We start from the raw sequence: 20932 nt of genomic DNA on the forward strand, positions 1-20932 counted from the left end.
ACTCAAAGCAATAAAACACTCTCAGAGTTTCCCCAAACTCTAACCCAATACAACTCAAAGATTAAACTCTAAATTGCTAAGTACAAAGACCCTCAAGGACTTAAGTTGATTATGACTCTTTTTTGAAAGCTAAAAGACTGTAATGCTCAAGTGTGTCTTTTAAAATAGAAAACTGTTGATAGGATGGGAGTAAAGTGACGATCGAGAGATGAAGCGATTTAATGCTGCCACTCGTCCTGTCAAGGCATCTTTTACATTTCATGGGGATTGAATATTTATTATGGCTCTGACTTGGTTAGGGCTGGCCTTAATTCCCCTTTATGTTACTACGTAGCCCAAAAATTTTCAAGCAGACACTCCAAACAAGCATTTAGTAGGGTTAAGTTTCATACCATATTTTCGCAATACCTCAAAGGTCTGACGGATGTGATCGACGTGGTCCTTCGACTTCTTAGATTTCACCAGCATATAGTCGATGTATACCTCCATTGTATCTCCTAGATGGTCTTTGAACATCTTGTTGACTAGCCTCTGGTACGTCGAACCTGCATTTTTTAGTCCGAATGGCATAACTTTATAACCTGCATTTTTTCGTAATAAGAGCTCGTAACCTGCTGTCGCGTCTACCATGGCGTCGATGTGCGGGAGCGGGAACGGATCTTTAGGGCATGCTTTATTGAGATTGGTGAAGTCGATGCACACTCTCCACTTGCCGTTCTTTTTACTGACGACGACAACATTTGCGAGCCAATCTGGATACATGACTTCTCTTATCTTTCAAGTATCGATCAGCTGCTGTACTTCGTCGTTGATGATTTTATTTCACTCCGGAGCAAACTTCCGACGCTTCTTCTTGACGGGCTTATGATTTGGGTCGACGTTCAGCTTATGCGAGATGATGCTCGGGTCTATACCAGTCACGTCCTTGTGAGACCAGGCAAAACAATCTTTGTTTTCTCGGAGAAAGGCTAGGATGGAATTTTTGAGTTCAAGTGTTAATTTGACTCCGACACGGACGTCTTAATCTGGCTTTTCGTGATCTAAAGGTATCTCGTCAATTTCGAGGTCGTTGGGATTGTCTGGTGTCGGGCCATGCTGTAATTGCTATGCGGTTCTCATGGTTGGTTTAAGGGTTGTTTTGTAGTAGTGTTTGGCTTCACGGGGTTCTCCTTTAATTTCTTGGACTCCCCATGGGGTGGGAAATTTGATTGATTGGTGGTAGGTAGAAGGAATGGCTTTCAATCGGAGGATCCAGGGTCGTCCTAGTATGGCACTATAGGCTGACGGGCAGTCAACGATATTGAATTTGGTTTGAGGGTTTAGGCCTCCTGCATAGGTTGGAAGGGTTATGTCTCCGAGAGTTGACATGCTTTCTCCACTGAAACCGACCAGAGTCGTCGACCTTCCGGTGATGTCACTATCTTTCAACCCCATATCTTCCATGGCTCTTCTGAACAGGACATTTGCGGAGCTTCCTCCATTGACCAGCACCCTTCAAAGCAGACAATTCCCGACGACCAGAGAAATTACCAAAGAGTCCTCGTGCTCTCTATTGATGTTGTTGACGTTGTCATCATCGAAGGTAATTGACATTGCCTCCAGCTTCTTTTCCAGGGGGTCTCTGATTTCTTCCGGGACATCTTCATTATTTATTGTCGACTTTGCGATCCTCTTTGATGCAGAATAGGTAAGTCCACAAATATCGGAACCACCAGTGATAACATTAACTATTACCTTAGGTACAGGACGCTTCGGAGGTCCGGCTGTCGTCGCTTCTGGCTGATGATGACTTGCTTCATTGCTTTTCTTTTTCCCTAATAGATGCTTGAGGTTGCCTCTCTTTAACTGGAAGGCGACCTCTCTTCGTAGGGCGTAGCAATCTTCCGTCTTATGGCCATGATCTCTATGGAACTTGCACCATTTGTCCATATCTTCGACCTACACAGCATTAACAGAGCGTGATCTACCTGATGCCTCGTAAGGCTAGTGTCACCATGATCCCCTTGGGTTGGGGCCTTCCGATCGGACGAACTTCTGGAACTCGGGTAGGAGCTGCGATTGGCGTTATCTTCGTCGAAGCGCATTTTAGCCACGGCTCTGGTCCGATCCTCTTCAAATGTTGAGCAGGGATACTTGACCATATCTTAGTACAGGTCCGAGTCCGTATGCAATCCGTGGAGGAAGGCTTCAACGACAGTCCTATTGTCGACATTCTTGTTTGAGACTTTTTCCTTGTTGAATTGAGACCAATAAGTTCTGATGGTCTCCTTGGGACCCTGGACGATCCGATATAGATCGCTCGTCTGCTTGTCGAATTGCCTGCTACTTTCAAAATGGGAATAGAATTTGTTAACTAACATAGAAAAACTAGTTATACTACCTGGTTCGAGTTTGCCGAGCCACTTAAGGGCGGGGCCTATCGGCGTCGCGCCAAACGATTTGCACATGCATGCTTCTTAGCACTCGAATGGGATCGAAGCTTGCCACATCCGTTGCTTATAGTACAGGTCGTTCCATCATAGAGCAACGTGAACGTCGGGAGCGATAGTCTTCTGGGAATCCGGGCTATGGCCAGCTCGTCGCAAAACGGGGTCGCTGCGAATCCATCTAGAGCTTCTTGCTGAACAAGGATCGGCACGCCGGGCATCTTCTTCATCATCGACAGCACCCTGGAGCAGGATTTCCGTATGGTCCGGCTGCGGGTAACCTTGGTCGTCTCCTGAAGTTTGAGTAATCCTTTGCCCGGGATTCCTGATTGGAGGGTCCAAGTTCATATCTCCGTCACTGGATTCGGTATCAGTGTCATGTGGAGACTCAATGACATCCAGCAGCGGCATCATGGGGATCAGATCTAATTGCCTTGGCTGTCGACGACGATTGCTCTAGGCGGTCTCCAATTGCTGACGGAGAGTAGCTGCATCAGATTCTGACATATCGAAGGGTTAACGGGGGGTGTTTAGACTTTACCTAGTTGTCACTACTAAAAAATTGGCCAAAGAGACCACAAGTTAGAGACCATTTAATTAAATAGGTAGTCTCTTAGTATCAAGAGACCAAATATCCTAAATATGTGGTCTCTTTAATATTTCGAGAGACCACTTATTTGAAATAATAAGTCTCTTGTAGTTTTTCAAAATTTAAATTTAAAACGACAGAGACCATTTTTCTACATAAGTGGTCTCATTTTTTAAAATACATATAATAATTTTTTTTAAAAAAAAAAAAAAAAAAAGGAGAGACCGGTGAATAGTCTAATATGGTATCTACTCTCTACATTATCAGTCAAGATGGTCAACACATTCCCAATTCAATTAATTTTCATTTTTTTTTGTGTTGGAACCAATTAATTAATTTAATTTTCATTTTCCCCCAAAACAATTAAACCGCCAAAACAAATAATTTTGCAGCAGCAGCGGCGCACCATCGAACTTCGACTTCGATTCTTCCGGCATTGTTACCACCTTCGTTTTCCACCTTTTCCATTTTCATCTTCCTCCATTTTCATTTCCAAACCCATTATATGAAATTTAGTACAATCTTTTGAAGTTTAGAACCCAATTTCAAACCTTTCGTCAATTGCACAAACCTTTACCGTGACTCTTGCAATCGCTCCACCACTAGGGTCGCACGACTAGCCGGAAAACACCGCCTACAGTCGCCTACTGCGCTACTAGCACCGCATAGGGTCGCACAGGTTTTGGGCATTGAATTCACAATTTTAGTACTACTGCCCTAGCTATTCGCACAACTTTGCTAGCCTCCACAAGACCACAATCGACTACTGACGCATTCTACCTCCGGCCATCCACTGCCAACAAGACCAGACGGAAAACCCTAACCAGCCCTATTAGGGTCACCACAACTAAGCTAGGTATCATATTTATTTTGTTTGTTTTATGTAGATATTATTTTGAATATGAATCGTGTAATTGTGTTTATTGATTGTTTGCTACGATGTTCTATTGTTATAGTAATCTGCCCATCTTGTTCATATATGAATCCTGTTTTTATTTATACAGTAATGAGTTATTGGATTTTGATTTTCCCGCGAAAGTTTGGATTTTTTAAAAGTTGAATAAAATATTTGCTATAATGTATGCCCATTTTTTTCTTTTTATTTGCTATTGTGTAATTGTGTTTGCATTTGATTATCATCATTTATCTGAACTTTGTTGTGATTGGAATTTTTTTCTTTTTATTTTATACGGTCTGATGCCACGTCGTAAATAGCATACAATGCGATGATTATAGATGCTATGTTTACTTTTTTGAATTGAGTTTTTTTGTTATGAAATTAACTACTCATGTCACTCTAAATTTTGACCTTCTGTGTAGTAGCAGGATGGCTCGAAAGAAATCGCAAGTGCACGCAACGGACAATTCTGAATGCGAGGAAGAAAGAGGTCGTACTGTGCTCAGAATGGTTGGGAGAACTATTCAGGTTGGCACAAAAATCCCTTTACAGTGGCATACAACTCGGAGAATCCCTATCGGTGTTCATAGAGGTCATTTTTCCACCTACATTGGTGTAGTTGTCCGTGAAAAAGTAAGCATCACCTACAGAAAGTGGTCAGACCTGCCAAAAGCACTTCTTGATGATTTGTATGAAAATATTTCGGTATGTAAATAATGTATTTATGTTTTAAAGGAAGAGAAACTAGATTATGTATCGATACTTTTAAATGTGACGAATATCTGAATTTCTTTTGGATATAGAGGGGGTTTCATATCCTTGAGGATCGCAAAGGTTGGATTATGAAACAAGCTTGCGTTCGATGGAGAGCTTTCAAGACTAGATTAAGGCTCAAGTGTTTGTACCTGAAAGATGGAACAATCAATGATTCTCCACCATTGAAATATCCTTTCATATCTAAAGATGATTGGGAAAAATTCATTCAGGCTTGTAATTCTAGGGACTTCAAGGTGCAAGTTCATTACGTTGGCATTTATTTTATCTTTATTTTTTTATGTACATTTAAAATTTGTGTGGATTAAATCTGATATTAAATATAATTATTGCAGAAATTGAGTGAAAGAAATCGTGAAAGTTCGAAGAAGAGGACCTCAAAATATCGAGGTGGGAGACTTTGCTATCAATATTTTGAAGAAACAATTGTAAGTATATGCTAAACATTTTATAACTACTATGTGGTATTAGTGGTGTTCTTATTACTGTAACCTTCTGTTTTTTACTTCAAATAAACTTAATACTAGTTGTTCTAACTAAATAATAATCCTGGTGTTCTATTTTTACCTTTGCCTCGCTGCTTAGCTTAATAGTGCTCATTCCTCACCGTACTCTTTCATGATAATTTAATAAAAGAATATATAAAGAACTCAATTGATAATTTTAGAAATTTTGAAATTCTTTGTGTTTCAGCTGTATTTTCTATTTTATTTGCAATGGTAGGAAAAAGAGCTGGAGAAGTAAGGAGTACATGTTTCATACGTGCCTCGGCATTTGACTTGGATTAAAGCTCATTCTCATGTGAAGAATGGAGTTTTAACTTTTTATAATCCTGCAGATAAGGAAATCAATAATGCAATAGTAAGATATATTTGCATTTGTTTTAGGTGTTTTCAGTCACTAAGATTATTATTTGGGCACTGATATAATTTTTTTTGATAATTTCCAAATTAAGTTGGAGACGCAAGTTCAAAAAGGGGAAATACAAGTTACAGGTAGAGATGACATCTTAGCAAGAGCATTGGACAAGCCAGAACGGGTTGGTTCTATTAGGGGTGTTGGATCTGGAGTAACTAACACAGAGTACTTTGGGTTCAACAAACCACCTGCACCTAGCGAAGTCAATGCTAAAATGAATGCGATGAACTCAAAGATGGCATCTATGATGAAGCAGCAGAATTTTATAGTATCATTCATAATGTCATGCTTGAACCAAGAGCAATTGAGAGCATTAATGGCTGGTGGTGCTCAGCAAGGTGTTTTTGGTGGTGACACTGAGGTTATAGTGTCATATGTTTATGTGAAATTTTAGCTATGTAGCTTTAATGGTATTAGCAGTTACCTTATATCTGCACATATTATGAGGTTATGTCCTTCCTAATTAGAATCTGAAATCTAGCATAATCATCAGAAATTAAAGTTCAAAACTGTAGATTTGAACTGAATTTTAGAACCGATAATTTCATAACTGACCTGAAGATCAAAACTTATACATGAATTTGCATTGAACCACCGAGTCTACACCATATACTATGTTGTGACAACACTTGTGTGCTCATTTTTAGGGATGGAGTGACTGTTGCTTGGAAATTGAGGGAAGCGACAAATCTCTACAAGTTGTTGCTAACTATAAAGTCCTCACAGAAAGCAGCACCGAAGTTCTTGGCAATCATAACACATCGTTGCCCCCTGGTCACCGTCGAGTCACCATTACAGAAGATATTGTGCCAACTGCTCCTCTGCAATGCCCAAACGATGAATTGCTTTTTGTATGTCATGCTAAGAGATCTTATACAGCTTGGCCTAATCATTTGATTTTCCCCAAAAAGGTAGTATTCTTCCTTGTTTTTAAGCTTCTGTTCGCTACTGTCTTTAAGCTTCTTCATATTTTTTTCTTTAAGCTACTAACTGCTGTGGCAGCGGCAGCAACTTGGTTTTTCGGTTCCTATGCCCTCTTAGTTTTTGGTGTGTTGTTCCTTGCATTTTTTATGATAGTCTTGTTTTATTTTTCATGTGAAAACATATTATAAAGGCGAACAACCAATCAGATAAAGAAGTTGATGTGACCACACCATCCCCACAATCTACATCCTCCCACGCATCAACAACTCGTAAGTATGTTATTACCGACAAGGATCGTGAGAAGGTGACATCTACTTTGATGCGTCTTATGAGAAAAAAAGCTATGGGGATGCAAAAGACCGGCGATACCATCTCTATCACTATTCTAGAGAGCATGTTTCTTAATGAAAATGGGTTAAATGTTTCACTTGATTATGAAGACTTGCTTGATTGGTGTTTCCAAAGGGAGGTTGGAGAATCGCAAATGAATATATTCATGAAGTAAGTTCACCTCCAATTTAGTTTCTAATTACAATGTGGAAAATTTTTGGTCCATTCTCTTATATATTTACAACTTTTGATGGGATAAAGATCTTGAAAGAACATTGTTACAAAGAAGGTATCTCGGGAATGTATGGGTTTTGTGACTCTAATGTTCTATCGCCTTTGACACCAACGACAAACGAGCAAGTTCGATCTAACTATCTAGCTCGTGTTTTTGGGTGCAATGAGGGGAAGAACTATAATCAGCTATTCTTTGCTCCTTTTAATGACAAGTAAGTATAGTTCCTTTGTTATGTAATTATGTTACTTTGATTATTATTCTTCTTCATTATTTATGCTTTAATATATGTAATTTCAATTTTCTTAACCTGATTGCTTCTATATTTCCATGCTATGCTATTTTTACTAATAAATTCCTCTTAAAGCAAACAAAGTCAGGGCAACATTGCTATGTTAAACAAATTCTGCCCCCTTTTACATTTTGTTGTTTTTCTTATCCATTCTTCCTTCTAAAAGTGCCTTGCTGCTGATTTAGTATGCATTGGATGTTAGCGTTATTAGTCCGTGGAATGGGTTGGTGTATTGGCTAGATCCACTTGGAGCAGAAAATAAAATCAACTCATTCGCTGAAAAGATCATCACTGAGTATGTATAATTGCAATATCTTTGTCATTAACTTCTTATTTTGTTCTTATTGTGTATTTGGAAACTATTACAATTTTCCTATCTTCATGTAATTGTGTAGAGGAATCAAACAATTCAGCTCGGTCCATCGGAAGGACATCAAGAAAATAAAAAAGAATGCATATATTAGGTGGGAGCAACCACAAGTAAGTTATCTAAAGTTTTATAGCAGTTAATATTATGCAGTTTAATCCTAAAATCTAATATCTTGTTAATGATTAATTGTTTGCCTTATCATAGTGTCCTCGTCAACCAGCATACACCAAGTATTGTGGATACTTTGTTTGTCGTTATATGCTAGATATTGTGCTGAAAAGAGTGCTATGGGTTTCCAACAAGTATATTACAAATATATGTCATTTAAATGGGTGTAAACTGTCCTCAGCTTTATCCAACTGTCTGTCTGTCTGAACTGTGAAACCAGCTGTCTGGTGAAACCAACTCTGAACTGTGAAACCAACTATGAATGTAACTCTGAACTATGCAACCAACTGTCTGAATTGTGAATGTAACTCTATCTATCTGTTGCTCTAACCAACTGTCTGAACTGTGTTCAAGTGTAACTCTGCAGTCTGCATGCAGCTTAATCATATTAACCACCAAAAATAATCAAATCAGCTTATGCAATCAAAATAGCTATTAGGTTCTGATTAAGGTTTTGTATATTCTGATTTGTATATTCTAATAACTAGAACATCATCACCTTATGTAATCTATAACACCTATAAGGTTTTGTATATTCTGATTTGTAATTCTAATTGTGAGGTCTACTTTTCATTTTTGAATCACTCTTTGAAATTAAGTTAGGAATGAAATTAGAAATTAGAGTTCTGATCCCCCCTTTGAAATTTCATTATAGTTGTGATTTTAAGTTCTGAAATTCATTTCTTTTCAATGCTTTGTTATGTCTGAAATACACCAAGTCTTGAAATTAAGTATAATTTTACACAGATTGGAGTATGTGTCCCCTCTGGACTTTTGAGTAAAACTCCTACGCCACATCCTTTTTGGTTGGATGCACCGTCGAAGTACATTACCCATTTGTCATCTTGTGTCATGAGAATCTCTTTTTCCGGAAGATGAGTAGTTTTTGCATGACTTGTTTGAATTGGATGTTGAGCCAGAAAGTCGGAAATTACTTTTCCTTTCATTAATTTTTCTGGAATATATTTTAACTCAAATTCAGCCAACATCACCAACCATTTGGATATTCTTCCTTGTATAGGTGGTTGTTCAAACAAATACTTTATCGGATTTTGTTGAGAAATCACATGAGTGGTGTGTGGTAGCATATAATGTCGTAATTTTTTAGTTGCCCACACTAATGCTAGACTCGCCTTTTCTAGAGTGCTATATTTTGTGTCATATTGGATGAATTTTTTACTGATGTAATATATTGCACGCTCGACTTTTTCTACCTCTTGTGCTAACATGGCTCCTGTGGTTGTGTCTGTAACTGTTATGTATAGCCTAAGAGGTAGTTTGGGTACCGGTGGTGCTAAAATTGGTGGACTTTTGATATAATCTTTGATTTTCTCAAAGGCCTTTTGGCATTGATCGTCCCATTCATGTTTTTCCTTCTTTTTTCAATTTTTTGAATATTGGCTTACAAGTCATAGTCAATTTGTTAATAAATTGACTAATGTATTGCAATTTGCCAGGGAACCCCCTAATTTCTTTTTTTGTTTGAGGGGGAGGCATGTCAACAATTGCCTTTATTTTAGAGGTATCAAAATCTCAATACCGCGAGTGCTTACTACGTATCCGAGTAACTTGCCAGAAGTTACCCCGAAGGCGCATTTTTGTGAATTTAATCGCATGTTATAATCTTTTATGCGAGTGAAAAATTTGCGTAAAGCTTTTATATGTCTAATTCTATCTTTGGACTTTACGATCATATCATCCACATACACTTCTATTTCTTTATGCATCATATCATGCAAGAGAGTCGTAGTCGTTCTTTGGTATGTAACCCCTGCATTTTTTAAACCAAATGGCATGACTGTATAGCAATACGTCCCCCAGGGGGTAATAAAGCATGTCTTTTCTTCGTCTTATTTTGCCGTTAAAATTTGGTTGTAACCTGCGTATCCATCCTTACAGGATAACATCGCATGTTCAGCCGTGTTATCTACCAAAATATCAATATGTGGTAGAGGAAAATCGTCTTTAGGGCTAGCCTTATTAAGGTCCCTAAAGTCGACACACATGCGAACTCGTCCATCCTTTTAAGGGACTGGGACGATGTTCGCTACCCATTCTGGGTAATTACATACGCGAATGAAACCCGCGTCCAATTGTTTTTGTACTTCTTCTTTTATTTTTAGTGCGGCGTTAGGTTTCATTCGTCGAAGTTTTTGTTTTACTGGTTTAGAGGTAGGGTTCAAGGCAATGGTATGTTCCGCGATTTCGTTATCTATTCCAGGCATGTCCTTGTATGACCAAGCAAACACGTGTTTGAATTCTTTAAGCGTCGATATGAGGGTCGATCGCTCTTCCGGATTTAGAGTTAAGCCAATTTTGACTTCTCTTTTGTTTTCATTAGTTCCCATATTGATTGTTTCAGTTTCTTCAATGATAGGGTTCTCGTTCATTCATTAGTTTAACCAACTTATTAATGTTATCATCTTCATTAGATTGATTATTATAGCATTCAAAAGATTCAAAATAAGGCATATACTCGGAGATAGAGCTCATATTATTCGAATCAAAAGAAAGTACATTAAGAGAAGAATCCTTTTTGGGATCTTCATCCTTAGAACTAGAAAATAAAGACTCAGTAATGGCCACAAGGCCTAAATTTTCAGCTTCCCTAGAGTCTATAATAGATTCGTCGTCCAATTCTTCAAACATCTTCCCTTCGCCTGTGACGATTACCAGCCTATCGCCTTTGTGATTGGTCCATATGAAAGATTTCCTCCATCCATGATCCAAGGTTTCATTAGAAGGGTTGATCAATGAAGTTGGGGCAAAAGCTTCATCCTGGATGGCATTTTGATTGGTCGTTGTAGCGACATGATTTTGCTCTAGTCCAAATAACAAGTTGAATGCTTGCCTATCATAGCACCCTGGAGTTGGCTACTTTGATTTAACTATACTAAAATCGTCATTCAAGCAGTAGCAATTGTGAAATATTTCGAATCCAGGCTTCTCGATTCCTTCCAAAACCAATGGTTCTTAAAGTCATAGCATGGGTAGTCTTCTCCCTCCCGAATGAATTGTCCATTAAGGGTTTGTTGATAGGATGGGAGTAAAGTGACGATCGAGAGATGAAGTAATTTAATGCTGCCACTCGTCCTGTCAAGGTATCTTTTACATTTCATGGGGATTGAATATTTATTATGGCTCTGACTTGGTTAGGGCTGGCCTTAATTCCCCTTTATGTTACTACGTAGCCCAAAAATTTTCAAGCAGACACTCCAAACAAGCATTTAGTAGGGTTAAGTTTCATACCATATTTTCGCAATACCTCAAAGGTCTGACGGATGTGATCGACGTGGTCCTTTGACTTCTTAGATTTCACCAGCATATCGTCGATGTATACCTCCATTGTATCTCCTAGATGGTCTTTGAACATCCTGTTGACTAGCCACTGGTACGTCGAACCTGGATTTTTTAGTCTGAATAGCATAACTTTATAACCTGCATTTTTTCGCAATAAGAGCTCGTGACCTGCTGTCGCGTCTACCATGGCGACGATGTGCAGGAGCAGGAACGGATCTTTAGGGCATGCTTTGTTGAGATTGGTGAAGTCGATGCTCACTCTCCACTTGCCGTTCTTTTTACTAACGACGACAACATTTGCGAGCTAATCTGGATACTTGACTTCTCTTATCTTTCCAGTATCGATCAGCTGCTGTAATTCGTCGTTGATGATTTTATTTCGCTTTTGGAGCAAAATTTCGACGCCTCTTTTTGACGGGCTTATGATTTAGGTCGACGTTCAGCTTATGCGAGATGATGCTCGGGTCTATACCAGTCATGTCCTTGTGAGACCAGGCGAAACAATCTTTGTTCTCTCAGAGAAAGGCTAGGATGGAATTTTTGAGTTCAAGTGTTAAGTTGGCTCCGACACGGACGACTTAATCTATCTTTTCGTGATCTAAAGGTATCTCATCAATTTCGAGGTCGTTGGGATTGTCTGGTGTCGGGCCATGCTGTAATTGCTATGCGGTTCTCATAGTTGGTTTAACGATTGTTTTGTAGCAGTGTTTGGCTTCACGGGGTTCTCCTTTAATTTCTTTGACTCCCCATGGGGTGGGAAATTTGATTGATTGGTGGTAGGTAGAAGGAATGGCTTTCAATCGGTGGATCCAGGGTCGTCCTTTTATGGCATTATAGGCTGACGGGCAGTCGACGATATTGAATTTGGTTTGAGGGTTTAGGCCTCCTGCATAAGTTGGAAGGGTTATGTCTCCGAGAGTTGACATGCTTTCTCCACTGAAACTGACCAGAGCCGTCAACCTTCTGGTGATGTCACTATCTTTCAACCCCATGTCTTCCATGGCTCTTTTGAACAGGACATTTGCGGAGCTTCCTCCATCGACCAGCACCTTTCAAAGCAGACAATTCCCGAGCACCAGAGAAATTACCAAAGAGTCCTCATGCTCTCTATTGATGTTGTTGACGTTGTCATCATCGAAGGTAATTGACATTGCCTCTAGCTTCTTTTCCAGGGGGTCTCTGATTTCTTCCGGGACATCTGCATTATCTATTGTCGACTTTGCGATCCTCTTTGCTGCAGAATAGGTTAGTCCACAAATATCGGAACCACCAGTGATAACATTAACTATTAGCTTAGGTACAGGAGGCTTCGGAGGTCCGGCTGTCGTCCCTTCTGGCTAATGATGACTTGCTTCATTGCTTTTCTTTTTCCCTAATAGATGCTTGAGGTTGCCTCTCTTTAACTGGAAGTCGACCTCTCTTCGCAGGGCGTAGCAATCTTCCGTCTTATGGCCATGATCGCTATGGAACTTGCACCATTTGTCCATATTTTTCTCCGACTTTGGCTTGTTGCTCTTCGACGGCCAGCGCACTTTACTTCCCAAGGGCTCCAACTCTTTTACCACTGCTACGATATTCTTGTCGAAGCCATACTCCGATATTTTGGGGTGTTGCGGGGTGTCGAGGATATCTTCGACCTACACAGCATTTACAGAGCGTGATCTACCTGATGCCTCGTAAGGCTAGTGTCGCCATGATCCCCTTGGGTTGGGGCCTTCCGATCGGACGAACTTCAGGAACTCGGGCAGGAGCTGCGATTGGCGATATCTTTGTCGAAGCGCATTTGAGCCACGGCTCTGGTCCGGTCCTCTTCAAATGTTGAGCAGGGATACTGAACCATATCTTTGTACAGGTCCGAGTCAGTATGCAATCCGCGGAGGAAGGCTTCAACGACAGATCTATTGTCGACATTCTTGATTGAGACTTTCTATCTTGTTAAATCGAGACCAATAAGTTCTGATGGTCTCCTTGGGACCCTGGACGATCCGATATAGATCGCTCGTCTCCTTGTCGAACTGCCTACTACTTTCAAAATGGGAATAGAATTTGTTAACTAACATAGAAAAACTAGTTATACTACCTGGTTCGAGTTTGCCGAGCCACTTAAGGGTAGGGCCTGTCAGCGTCGCGCCAAACGATTTGCACATGCATGCTTCCTAGCACTCGAACGGGATCGAAGCTTGCCACATCCGTTGCTTGTAGTACTCGACATGCTGATCGGGACAGGTCGTTCCATCATAGAGCAACGTGAACGTCGGGAATATAGCCTTCTGGGAATCCGGGCTACGGCTAGCTCGTCGCAAAACGGGGTCGCTGCGAATCCATCTAGTGCTTCTTGCTAAACGAGGATCGGCACGCCGAGCATCTTCTTCATCATCGACAGCACCCTGGAGTTCTACTTTTCTAAGGCAGCCAACCTCTGGAGCAGGATTTCCATATGGTCCGGCTGCGGGTAACCTTGGTCGTCTCCTGAAGTTCGAGTAATCCTTTGCCCGGGATTCCTGATTGGAGGGTCCAAGTTCATATCTCCGTCACTGGATTCGGTATCAGTGTCATGTGGAGACTCAATGACATCCAGCGGCGGCAACATGGGGATTAGATCTAAGCTAACTGCCTTGGCTGTCGCCAACGATTGCTCTGGGCGGTCTCCAATTGCTGACGGAGAGTAGCTGCATGACATATTGAAGGGTTAACGGGGGGTGTTTAGACTTTACCTAGTTGTCACTACTTCAAAATTGGCCAAAGAGACCACAAGTTAGAGACCATTTAATTAAATAGGTAGTCTCTTAGTATCAAGAGACCAAATATCCTAAATATGTGGTCTCTTTGATATTTCGAGAGACCACTTATTTGAAATAATAGGTCTCTTGTAGTTTTTCAAAATTTTAATTTAAAACAACAGAGACCATTTTTCTACATAAGTGGTCTCTTTTTTTAAAATACATATAATAATTTTTTTTTAAAAAAAAAAAATAAAGGAGAGACCGGTGAAAAGTCTAATATGGTCTCTACTCTCTACATTATCAATCAAGATGGTCAACACATTCCTAATTCAATTAATTTTAATTTTTTTTTTGGGTTGGAACCAATTAATTAATTTAATTTTCATTTTCCCCCAAAACAATTAAACCGCCAAAACAAATAATTTTGCAGCAGCAGCGGCGCACCATCGACCTTCGACTTCGATTCTTCCGGCATTGTTACCACCTTCGTTTTCCACCTTTTCCATTTTCATCTTCCTCCATTTTCATTTCCAAACCCATTATATGAAATTTATTACAATCTTTTGAAGTTTAGAACCCAATTTCAAACCTTTCGTCTATTGCACAAACCCTTACCGTGACTCTTGCAATCGCTCCACCACTAGGGTCGCACAAATAGCCGGAAAACACCGCCTACAGTCGCCTACTACGCTACTAGCACCACATAGGGTCGCACTGGTAGCAATTGATTGGTTGTTTTAGGCATTGAATTCGCAATTTTAGTACTACTGCCCTAGCTATTCACACAACTTTGCTAGCCTCCACAAGACCACAATCGACTACTGACGTATTCTACCTCCGGCCAACCACTGCCAACAGGACCAGAAAGAAAACCCTAACCAGCCTTATTAGGGTCACCGCATCTAAGCTAGGTATCATATTTATTTTGTTTGTTTTATGTAGATATTATTTTGAATATGCATCGTGTAATTGTGTTTATTGATTGTTTGCTACGATGTTCTATTGTTATAGTAATCTGCCCATCTTTTTCATATATGAATCCTGTTTTTATTTATACAGTAATGAGTTATTGGATTTTGATTCTCCCGCGAAAGTTTGGAATTTTTAAAAATTGAATAAAATATTTGCTATAATGTATGCCCATTTTTTTCTTTTTATTTTCTATTGTGTAATTGTGTTTGGCTTTGATTATCATCATTCATCTGAACTTTGTTGTGATTGGAATTTTTTTCTTTTTATTTTATACGGTCCGATGCCACGTCGTTAATAGCATACAATGCGATGATTATAGATGCTATGTTTACTTTTTGGAATTGAGTTTTTTTGTTATGAAATTAACTACTCATGTCACTCTAAATTTTGACCTTCTGTGTAGTAGCAGGATGGCTCGAAAGAAATCGCAAGTGCACGCAACGGACAATTCTGAATGCGAGGAAGAAAGAGGTCGTACTGTGCTCAGAATGGTTGGGAGAGCTATTCAGGTTGGCACAAAAATCCCTTTACAGTGGAATACAACTTGGAGAATCCCTATCGGTGTTCATAGAGGTCATTTCTCCACCTACATTGGTGTAGTTGTCCGTGAAAAAGTGAGCATCACCTACAGAAAGTGGTCAGACTTGCCAAAAGCACTTCTTGATGATTTCTATGACAATATTTCGGTATGTAAATAATGTATTTATGTTTTAAGGGAAGAGAAACTAGATTATGCATCGATACTTTTAAATGTGACGAATATCTGAATTTCTTTTGGATATAGAGGGGGTTTCATATCCTTGAGGATCGCAAAGGTTGGATTATGAAACAAGCTTGCGTTCGAGGAAGAGCTTTCAAGACTAGATTAAGGCTCAAGTATTTGTACCTGAAAGATGGAACAATCAATGATTCTCCACCATTGAAATATCCTTTCATATCTAAAGATGATTGGGAAAAATTCATTCAGGCTTGTAATTCTAGGGACTTCAAGGTGCAAGTTCATTACGTTGGCATTTATTTTATCTTTATCTTTATGTGTACATTTAAAATTTGTGTGGATTAACTCTGATATTAAATATAATTATTGTAGAAATTGAGTGAAAGAAATCGTGAAAGTTCGAAGAAGAGGACCTCAAAATATCGAGGTGGGAGACTTGGCTATCAATATTTTGAAGAAACAATTGTAAGTATATGCTAAACATTTTATAACTACTATGTGGTATTAGTGGTGTTCTTATTGCTGTAACCTTCTGTTTTTTTACTTCAAATAAACTTAATACTAGCTGTTCTAACTAAATAATAATCCTGGTGTTCTGTTTTTACCTTTGCCTCACTGCTTAGCTTAATAGTGCTCATTCCTCACTATACTCTTTCATGATAATTTAATAAAAGAATATATAGAGAACTCAATTGATAATTTTTGAAATTTTAAAATTCTTTGTGTTTAAGCTATATTTTCTATTTTATTTGCAATGGTAGGAAAAAGAGCTAGAGAAGCAAGGAGTACATGTTTCATACGTGCCTTGGCATTTGACTTGGATTAAAGCTCATTCTCATGTGAAGAATGGAGTTTTAACATTTGATAATCTTGAAGATAAGGAAATCCATGATGCAATAGTAAGATATATTTGCATTTGTTTTAGGTGTTTTCAGTCACTAAGATTATTATTTGGGCACTGATATAATTTTTTTTGATAATTTCCAGATTAAGTTGGAGACGCAAGTTCAAAAAGGGGAAATACAAGTTACAGGTAGAGATGACATCTTAGCAAGAGCATTGGACAAGCCAGAACGGGTTGGTTCTATTAGGGGTGTTGGATCTGGAGTAACTAACACAGAGTACTTTGGGTTCAACAAACCACCTGCACCTAGCGAATTCAATGCTAAAATGAATGCGATGAACTCAAAAGATGGCATCTATGATGAAGCAGCAGAATTTTATAGTTTCATTCATGATGTCATGCTTGAACCAAGAGCAATTGAGAGCATTAATGGTTGTTGGCGCTCAGCAAGGTGTTTTTGGTGGTGACACTGAGGTTATAGTGTCATATGTTTATGTAAAATTTTAGCTATGTAGCTTTAATGGTATTAGCAGTAACCTTATATCTGCACATATTATGAGGTTATGTCCTGCCTAATCAGAATCTAAAATCTAGCATAATCATCAGAAATTGAAGTTCAGAACTGTAGATATGAACTGAATTTTAGAACCGATAATTTCATAACTGACCTGAAGATCAAAACTTATACATGAATTTTCATTGAACCACCGAGTCTACACCATATACTATGTTGTGACAACACTTGTGTGCTCATTTTTAGGGATGGAGTGACTGTTGCTTGGAAATTGAGGGAAGCGACAAATCTCTACAAGTTGTTGCTAACGGTAAAGTCCTCACAGAAAGCAGCACCGAAGTTCTTGGCAATCATAACACATCGTTGCCCCCTGGTCACCGTCGAGTCACCATTACAGAAGATATTGTGCCAACTGCTCCTCTGCCATGCCCAAACGATGAATTGCTTTTTGTATGTCATGCGAAGAGATCTTATACAGCTTGGCCTAATCATTTGATTTTCCCCAAAAAGGTAGTATTCTTCCTTGTTTTTAAGCTTCTGTTCGCTACTGTCTTTAAGCTTCTTCATATTTTTTTCTTTAAGCTACTGACTGTTGTGGCAGCGGTAGCAGCTTGGTTTTTTAGTTCCTATGCCCTCTTAGTTTTTGGTGTGTTGTTCCTTGCATTTTTTATGATAGTCTTGTTTTATTTTTCATGTGAAAACATATTATAAAGGCAAACAACCAATCAGATAAATAAGTTGATGTGACCACACCATCCCCACAATCTACATCCTCCCACGCATCAACAACTCGTAAGTATGTTATTACCGACAAGGATCGTGAGAAGGTGACATCTACTTTGATGCGTCTTATGAGAAAAAAAGCTATGGGGATGCAAAAGACTGGCGATACCATCTCTATCACTATTCTAGAGAGCATGTTTCTTAATGAAAATGGGTTAAATGATTCACTTGATTATGAAGATTTGCTTGATTGGTGTTTCCAAAGGGAGGTTGGAGAATCGCAAATGAATATATTCATGAAGTAAGTTCACCTCCAATTAAGTTTCTAATTACAATGTGGAAAATTATTGGTCCATTCTCTTATATATTTACAACTTTTGATGAAATAAAGATCTTGAAAGAACATTGTCACAAAGAAGGTATCTCGGGAATGTATGGGTTTTGTGACTCTAATGTTCTATCGCCTTTGACACCAACGACAAACGAGCAAGTTCGATCTAACTATCTAGCTCGTGTTTTTGGGTGCAATGAGGGGAAGAACTATAATCAGCTATTCTTTGCTCCTTTTAATGACAAGTAAGTAAAGTTCCTTTGTTATGTAATTATGTTACTTTGATTATTATTATTCTTCATTATTTATGCTTTAATATATGTAATTTCAATTTTCTTAACCTGATTGCTTCTATATTTCCATGCTATGCTATTTTTACTAATAAATTCCTCTTAAAGCAAACAAAGTCAGGGCAACATTGCTATGTTAAACAAATTCTGCCCCCTTTTACATTTTGTTGTTTTTCTTATCCATTCTTCCTTCTAAAAGTGCCTTGCTGCTAGTTTATTATGCATTGGATGTTAGCTGTTATTAGTCCGTGGAATGGGTTAGTGTATTGGCTAGATCCACTTGGAGCAGAAAATATAATCAACTCATTCGCTGAAAAGATCATCACTGAGTATGTATAATTGCAATAACTTTGTCATTAACTTATTATTTTGTTCTTATTGTGTATTTGGAAACTATTACAATTTTCCTATCTTCATGTAATTGTGTAGAGGAATCAAACAATTCAGCTCGGTCCATCGGAAGGACATCAAGAAAATAAAAAAGAATGCATATATTAGGTGGGAGCAACCACAAGTAAGTTATCTAAAGTTTTATAGCAGTTAATATTATGCAGTTTAATCCTAAAATCTAATATCTTGTTAATGATTAATTGTTTGCATTATCATAGTGTCCTCGTCAACCATCATACACCAAGTATTGTGGATACTTTTTTTGTCGATATAAGTTAGATATTGTGCGGAAAAGAGTGCTATGGGTTTCCAAGCAGGTATATTACAAATATATGTCATTTAAATGGGTATAAACTGCCCTGAGCTCTAACCAATTGTCTGTCTGTCTGAACTGTGAAACCAACTGTCTGGTGAAACCAACTCTGAACTGTGAAACCAACTATGAATGTAACTCTGAACTGTGCAACCAACTGTCTGAATTGTGAATGTAACTCTATCTATCTGTTGCTCTAACCAACTGTCTGAACTTTGTTCAAGTGTAACTCTGCAGTCTGCATGCAGCTTAATCATATTAACCACCAAAAATAATCAAATCAGCTTATGCAATCAGAATAGCTATAAGGTTCTGATTAAGGTTTTGTATATTCTGATTTGTATATTCTAATAACTAGAACATCATCAGCTTATGTAATCTATAATAGCTATAAGGTTTTGTATATTCTGATTTGTAGTTCTGATTGTAGTTCTAATTGTGAGGTATACTTTTCATTTTTGAATCAGTCTTTGAAATTAAGTTAGGAATGAAATTAAAAATTAGAGTTCTGATCCCCCCTTTGAAATTTCATTATATTTGTGATTTTAAGTTCTGAAATTCATTTCTTTTTAGTGCTTTGTTATGTCTAAAATACACCAAGTCTTGAAATTAAGTGAGCTAAGGGTGTGGATTGAGGATGTTCGTCAAAATGCTCTTTTGCTTTTTTATGTCTGATTTTCAGCTTTTGGTTAAATATCTATCTGATTTCCGTCAAAAATAAGTAAATAAATAATACTCTTATTTGATGGCATATGTTTTGTGTTGCTTCTGTTTGTATCTCACCTATCCTGAGCCTATTATGCCAATCTATAATGTTGAACTTGCTGTTGTGGCAGCTCTAAATGCTGATGTAGAATCTGAGGAGGAGTGATCGGTTGGGGTCTGTTCGAAGTAGTATAGCTTCTGTTGTCATAAAGTTTGTTTTAATTGCTTTTCGAAGGGGCACTGTTTGTTAATATTAGGGCCATTAGTTTTCAGCTTAGTGGCTGGTTCTATGTTAATAGCTATTTGCATTCCTCTAATTTTGATTTATGGAATGAGGTGGGCTGCTTTAGTTGTAAAACTCTAATTAATTAATATATGTTGTCTAGTTTGTGTTAAAAAAAAAATGTTGTATGTTGCAGGTCTTTCCCCCAATTTGTACATATTCTTCGGAAGGCATTGATGAAATGCGAGATTTGTAGATTAAATATGTTCTTGATCATGAGCCAGATGAAGAAGATTCATGATGGATGAGCTTGATGATGAATCAGCAAAGATTGAGTATGAGATAAGCTTAGTGTTAATCATTATACTTGTGAATCTAGCTCTACTTTTGACTCTTTTTTTGGAGGAAAAGCTCTACACTTGAGTTTTGTTTTTGAATATTAGAATTAATGTAAATTTTGGATTTTATTTCTATTGCAGAGAATTAGTTTTTGTATTAAATATTTTTATTTATATATATATATATATTATTTGGAAAATTTATCTTTCTATATATATGTACTGTATTAGTGGCAGGTTCAACAATGTAACATATTGGCGCCAAAATTTATTGGATGAATATGAATTGTAAAAGGAATATGGCAATTTATTTATTTATTTTTTTTTTAAAAAAAAAACGACCTCAGAGAGACCACCTAATTAAAATAGATGGTCTCATTATTCAAAAAACAAAGACCACTCATTTAAAATAGGTGGTCTCAATATTTAAATCCAGAGACCGCCTATTTAAAACATGTGGTCTCTTATCCTTCTATATTATTTATTATTAAACTAAAAAAAGAGACCATTTATTTTAGCAAGGTGGTCTGGTATTGTAAAGTTAGACCACCTTTTATGAAATGGTCTCTTAGGCAAAAGACACCTGTGAGCTAGAGACCACACCTAAGAGAGTCTCTTAGGCTATTT

The 20932-nt window shown here is 38.1% G+C and overlaps 3 protein-coding genes and 1 long non-coding RNA gene across 7 annotated transcripts; all 4 read left to right on the forward strand.

Moving 5' to 3' along the window:
* The first annotated feature begins 3913 nt into the window (after positions 1-3913).
* LOC110694398 lies at positions 3914-5212 on the forward strand. The gene is made up of 3 exons (XM_021871571.1): positions 3914-4618; positions 4717-4923; positions 5023-5212. The coding sequence occupies exons 1-3, from the start codon at positions 4289-4291 to the stop codon at positions 5128-5130; spliced, it is 645 nt and encodes a 214-aa protein (XP_021727263.1). The 5' UTR covers positions 3914-4288; the 3' UTR covers positions 5131-5212.
* A 191-nt stretch (positions 5213-5403) lies between these two features.
* Positions 5404-7105, forward strand: LOC110694996. The gene is made up of 5 exons (XM_021872192.1): positions 5404-5434; positions 5526-5548; positions 5643-5966; positions 6253-6516; positions 6720-7105. Exons 1-5 carry the CDS (start codon positions 5404-5406, stop codon positions 7032-7034), a joined length of 957 nt encoding a protein of 318 aa, XP_021727884.1. The 3' UTR covers positions 7035-7105.
* A 40-nt stretch (positions 7106-7145) lies between these two features.
* On the forward strand, positions 7146-8044 carry LOC110693356. The gene is made up of 4 exons (XR_002505581.1): positions 7146-7305; positions 7569-7678; positions 7779-7863; positions 7958-8044. It is a non-coding gene; the product is annotated as an uncharacterized LOC110693356 (long non-coding RNA).
* A 6243-nt stretch (positions 8045-14287) lies between these two features.
* Positions 14288-20462, forward strand: LOC110694407. 4 transcript variants are annotated; one of them, XM_021871588.1, is made up of 12 exons: positions 14288-14855; positions 15320-15602; positions 15701-15907; positions 16007-16099; positions 16396-16533; positions 16622-17502; positions 17706-18016; positions 18107-18291; positions 18550-18665; positions 18766-18850; positions 18945-19043; positions 20164-20462. In XM_021871588.1, the coding sequence occupies exons 2-6, from the start codon at positions 15327-15329 to the stop codon at positions 16943-16945; spliced, it is 1038 nt and encodes a 345-aa protein (XP_021727280.1). In that variant the 5' UTR covers positions 14288-14855; positions 15320-15326; the 3' UTR covers positions 16946-17502; positions 17706-18016; positions 18107-18291; positions 18550-18665; positions 18766-18850; positions 18945-19043; positions 20164-20462. The 4 variants fall into 4 exon arrangements, with proteins under 4 accessions (XP_021727280.1, XP_021727273.1, XP_021727285.1 ...); XM_021871581.1 differs by having other exon boundaries at positions 16622-18016; XM_021871593.1 differs by lacking the exon at positions 18945-19043 and having other exon boundaries at positions 16622-18016.
* The last annotated feature ends 470 nt before the right edge of the window (positions 20463-20932 follow it).

Source organism: Chenopodium quinoa, unplaced genomic scaffold (assembly GCF_001683475.1).
Source record: "Chenopodium quinoa cultivar QQ74 unplaced genomic scaffold, ASM168347v1, whole genome shotgun sequence".
Taxonomy (NCBI): Eukaryota; Viridiplantae; Streptophyta; class Magnoliopsida; order Caryophyllales; family Amaranthaceae; genus Chenopodium; species Chenopodium quinoa.

Bases quoted from the DNA above. Each gene is read 5' to 3' on its own strand.
- LOC110694398 (XM_021871571.1), top strand. From the start codon at position 4,289: ATGAAATTAACTACTCATGTCACTCTAAATTTTGACCTTCTGTGTAGT. The intron at 4,619-4,716 runs GTATGTAAATAA...TTTTGGATATAG, and splicing joins ATTTGTATGAAAATATTTCG to AGGGGGTTTCATATCCTTGA. The intron at 4,924-5,022 runs GTGCAAGTTCAT...TAATTATTGCAG, and splicing joins GTAATTCTAGGGACTTCAAG to AAATTGAGTGAAAGAAATCG.
- LOC110694407 (XM_021871581.1), top strand. From the start codon at position 15,327: ATGGCTCGAAAGAAATCGCAAGTGCACGCAACGGACAATTCTGAATGC. The intron at 15,603-15,700 runs GTATGTAAATAA...TTTTGGATATAG, and splicing joins ATTTCTATGACAATATTTCG to AGGGGGTTTCATATCCTTGA. The intron at 16,534-16,621 runs GTAAGATATATT...GATAATTTCCAG, and splicing joins AGGAAATCCATGATGCAATA to ATTAAGTTGGAGACGCAAGT.
- LOC110694996 (XM_021872192.1), top strand. From the start codon at position 5,404: ATGGTAGGAAAAAGAGCTGGAGAAGTAAGGA. The intron at 5,967-6,252 runs GTTATAGTGTCA...GCTCATTTTTAG, and splicing joins TTTTTGGTGGTGACACTGAG to GGATGGAGTGACTGTTGCTT. The intron at 6,517-6,719 runs GTAGTATTCTTC...CATATTATAAAG, and splicing joins ATTTGATTTTCCCCAAAAAG to GCGAACAACCAATCAGATAA.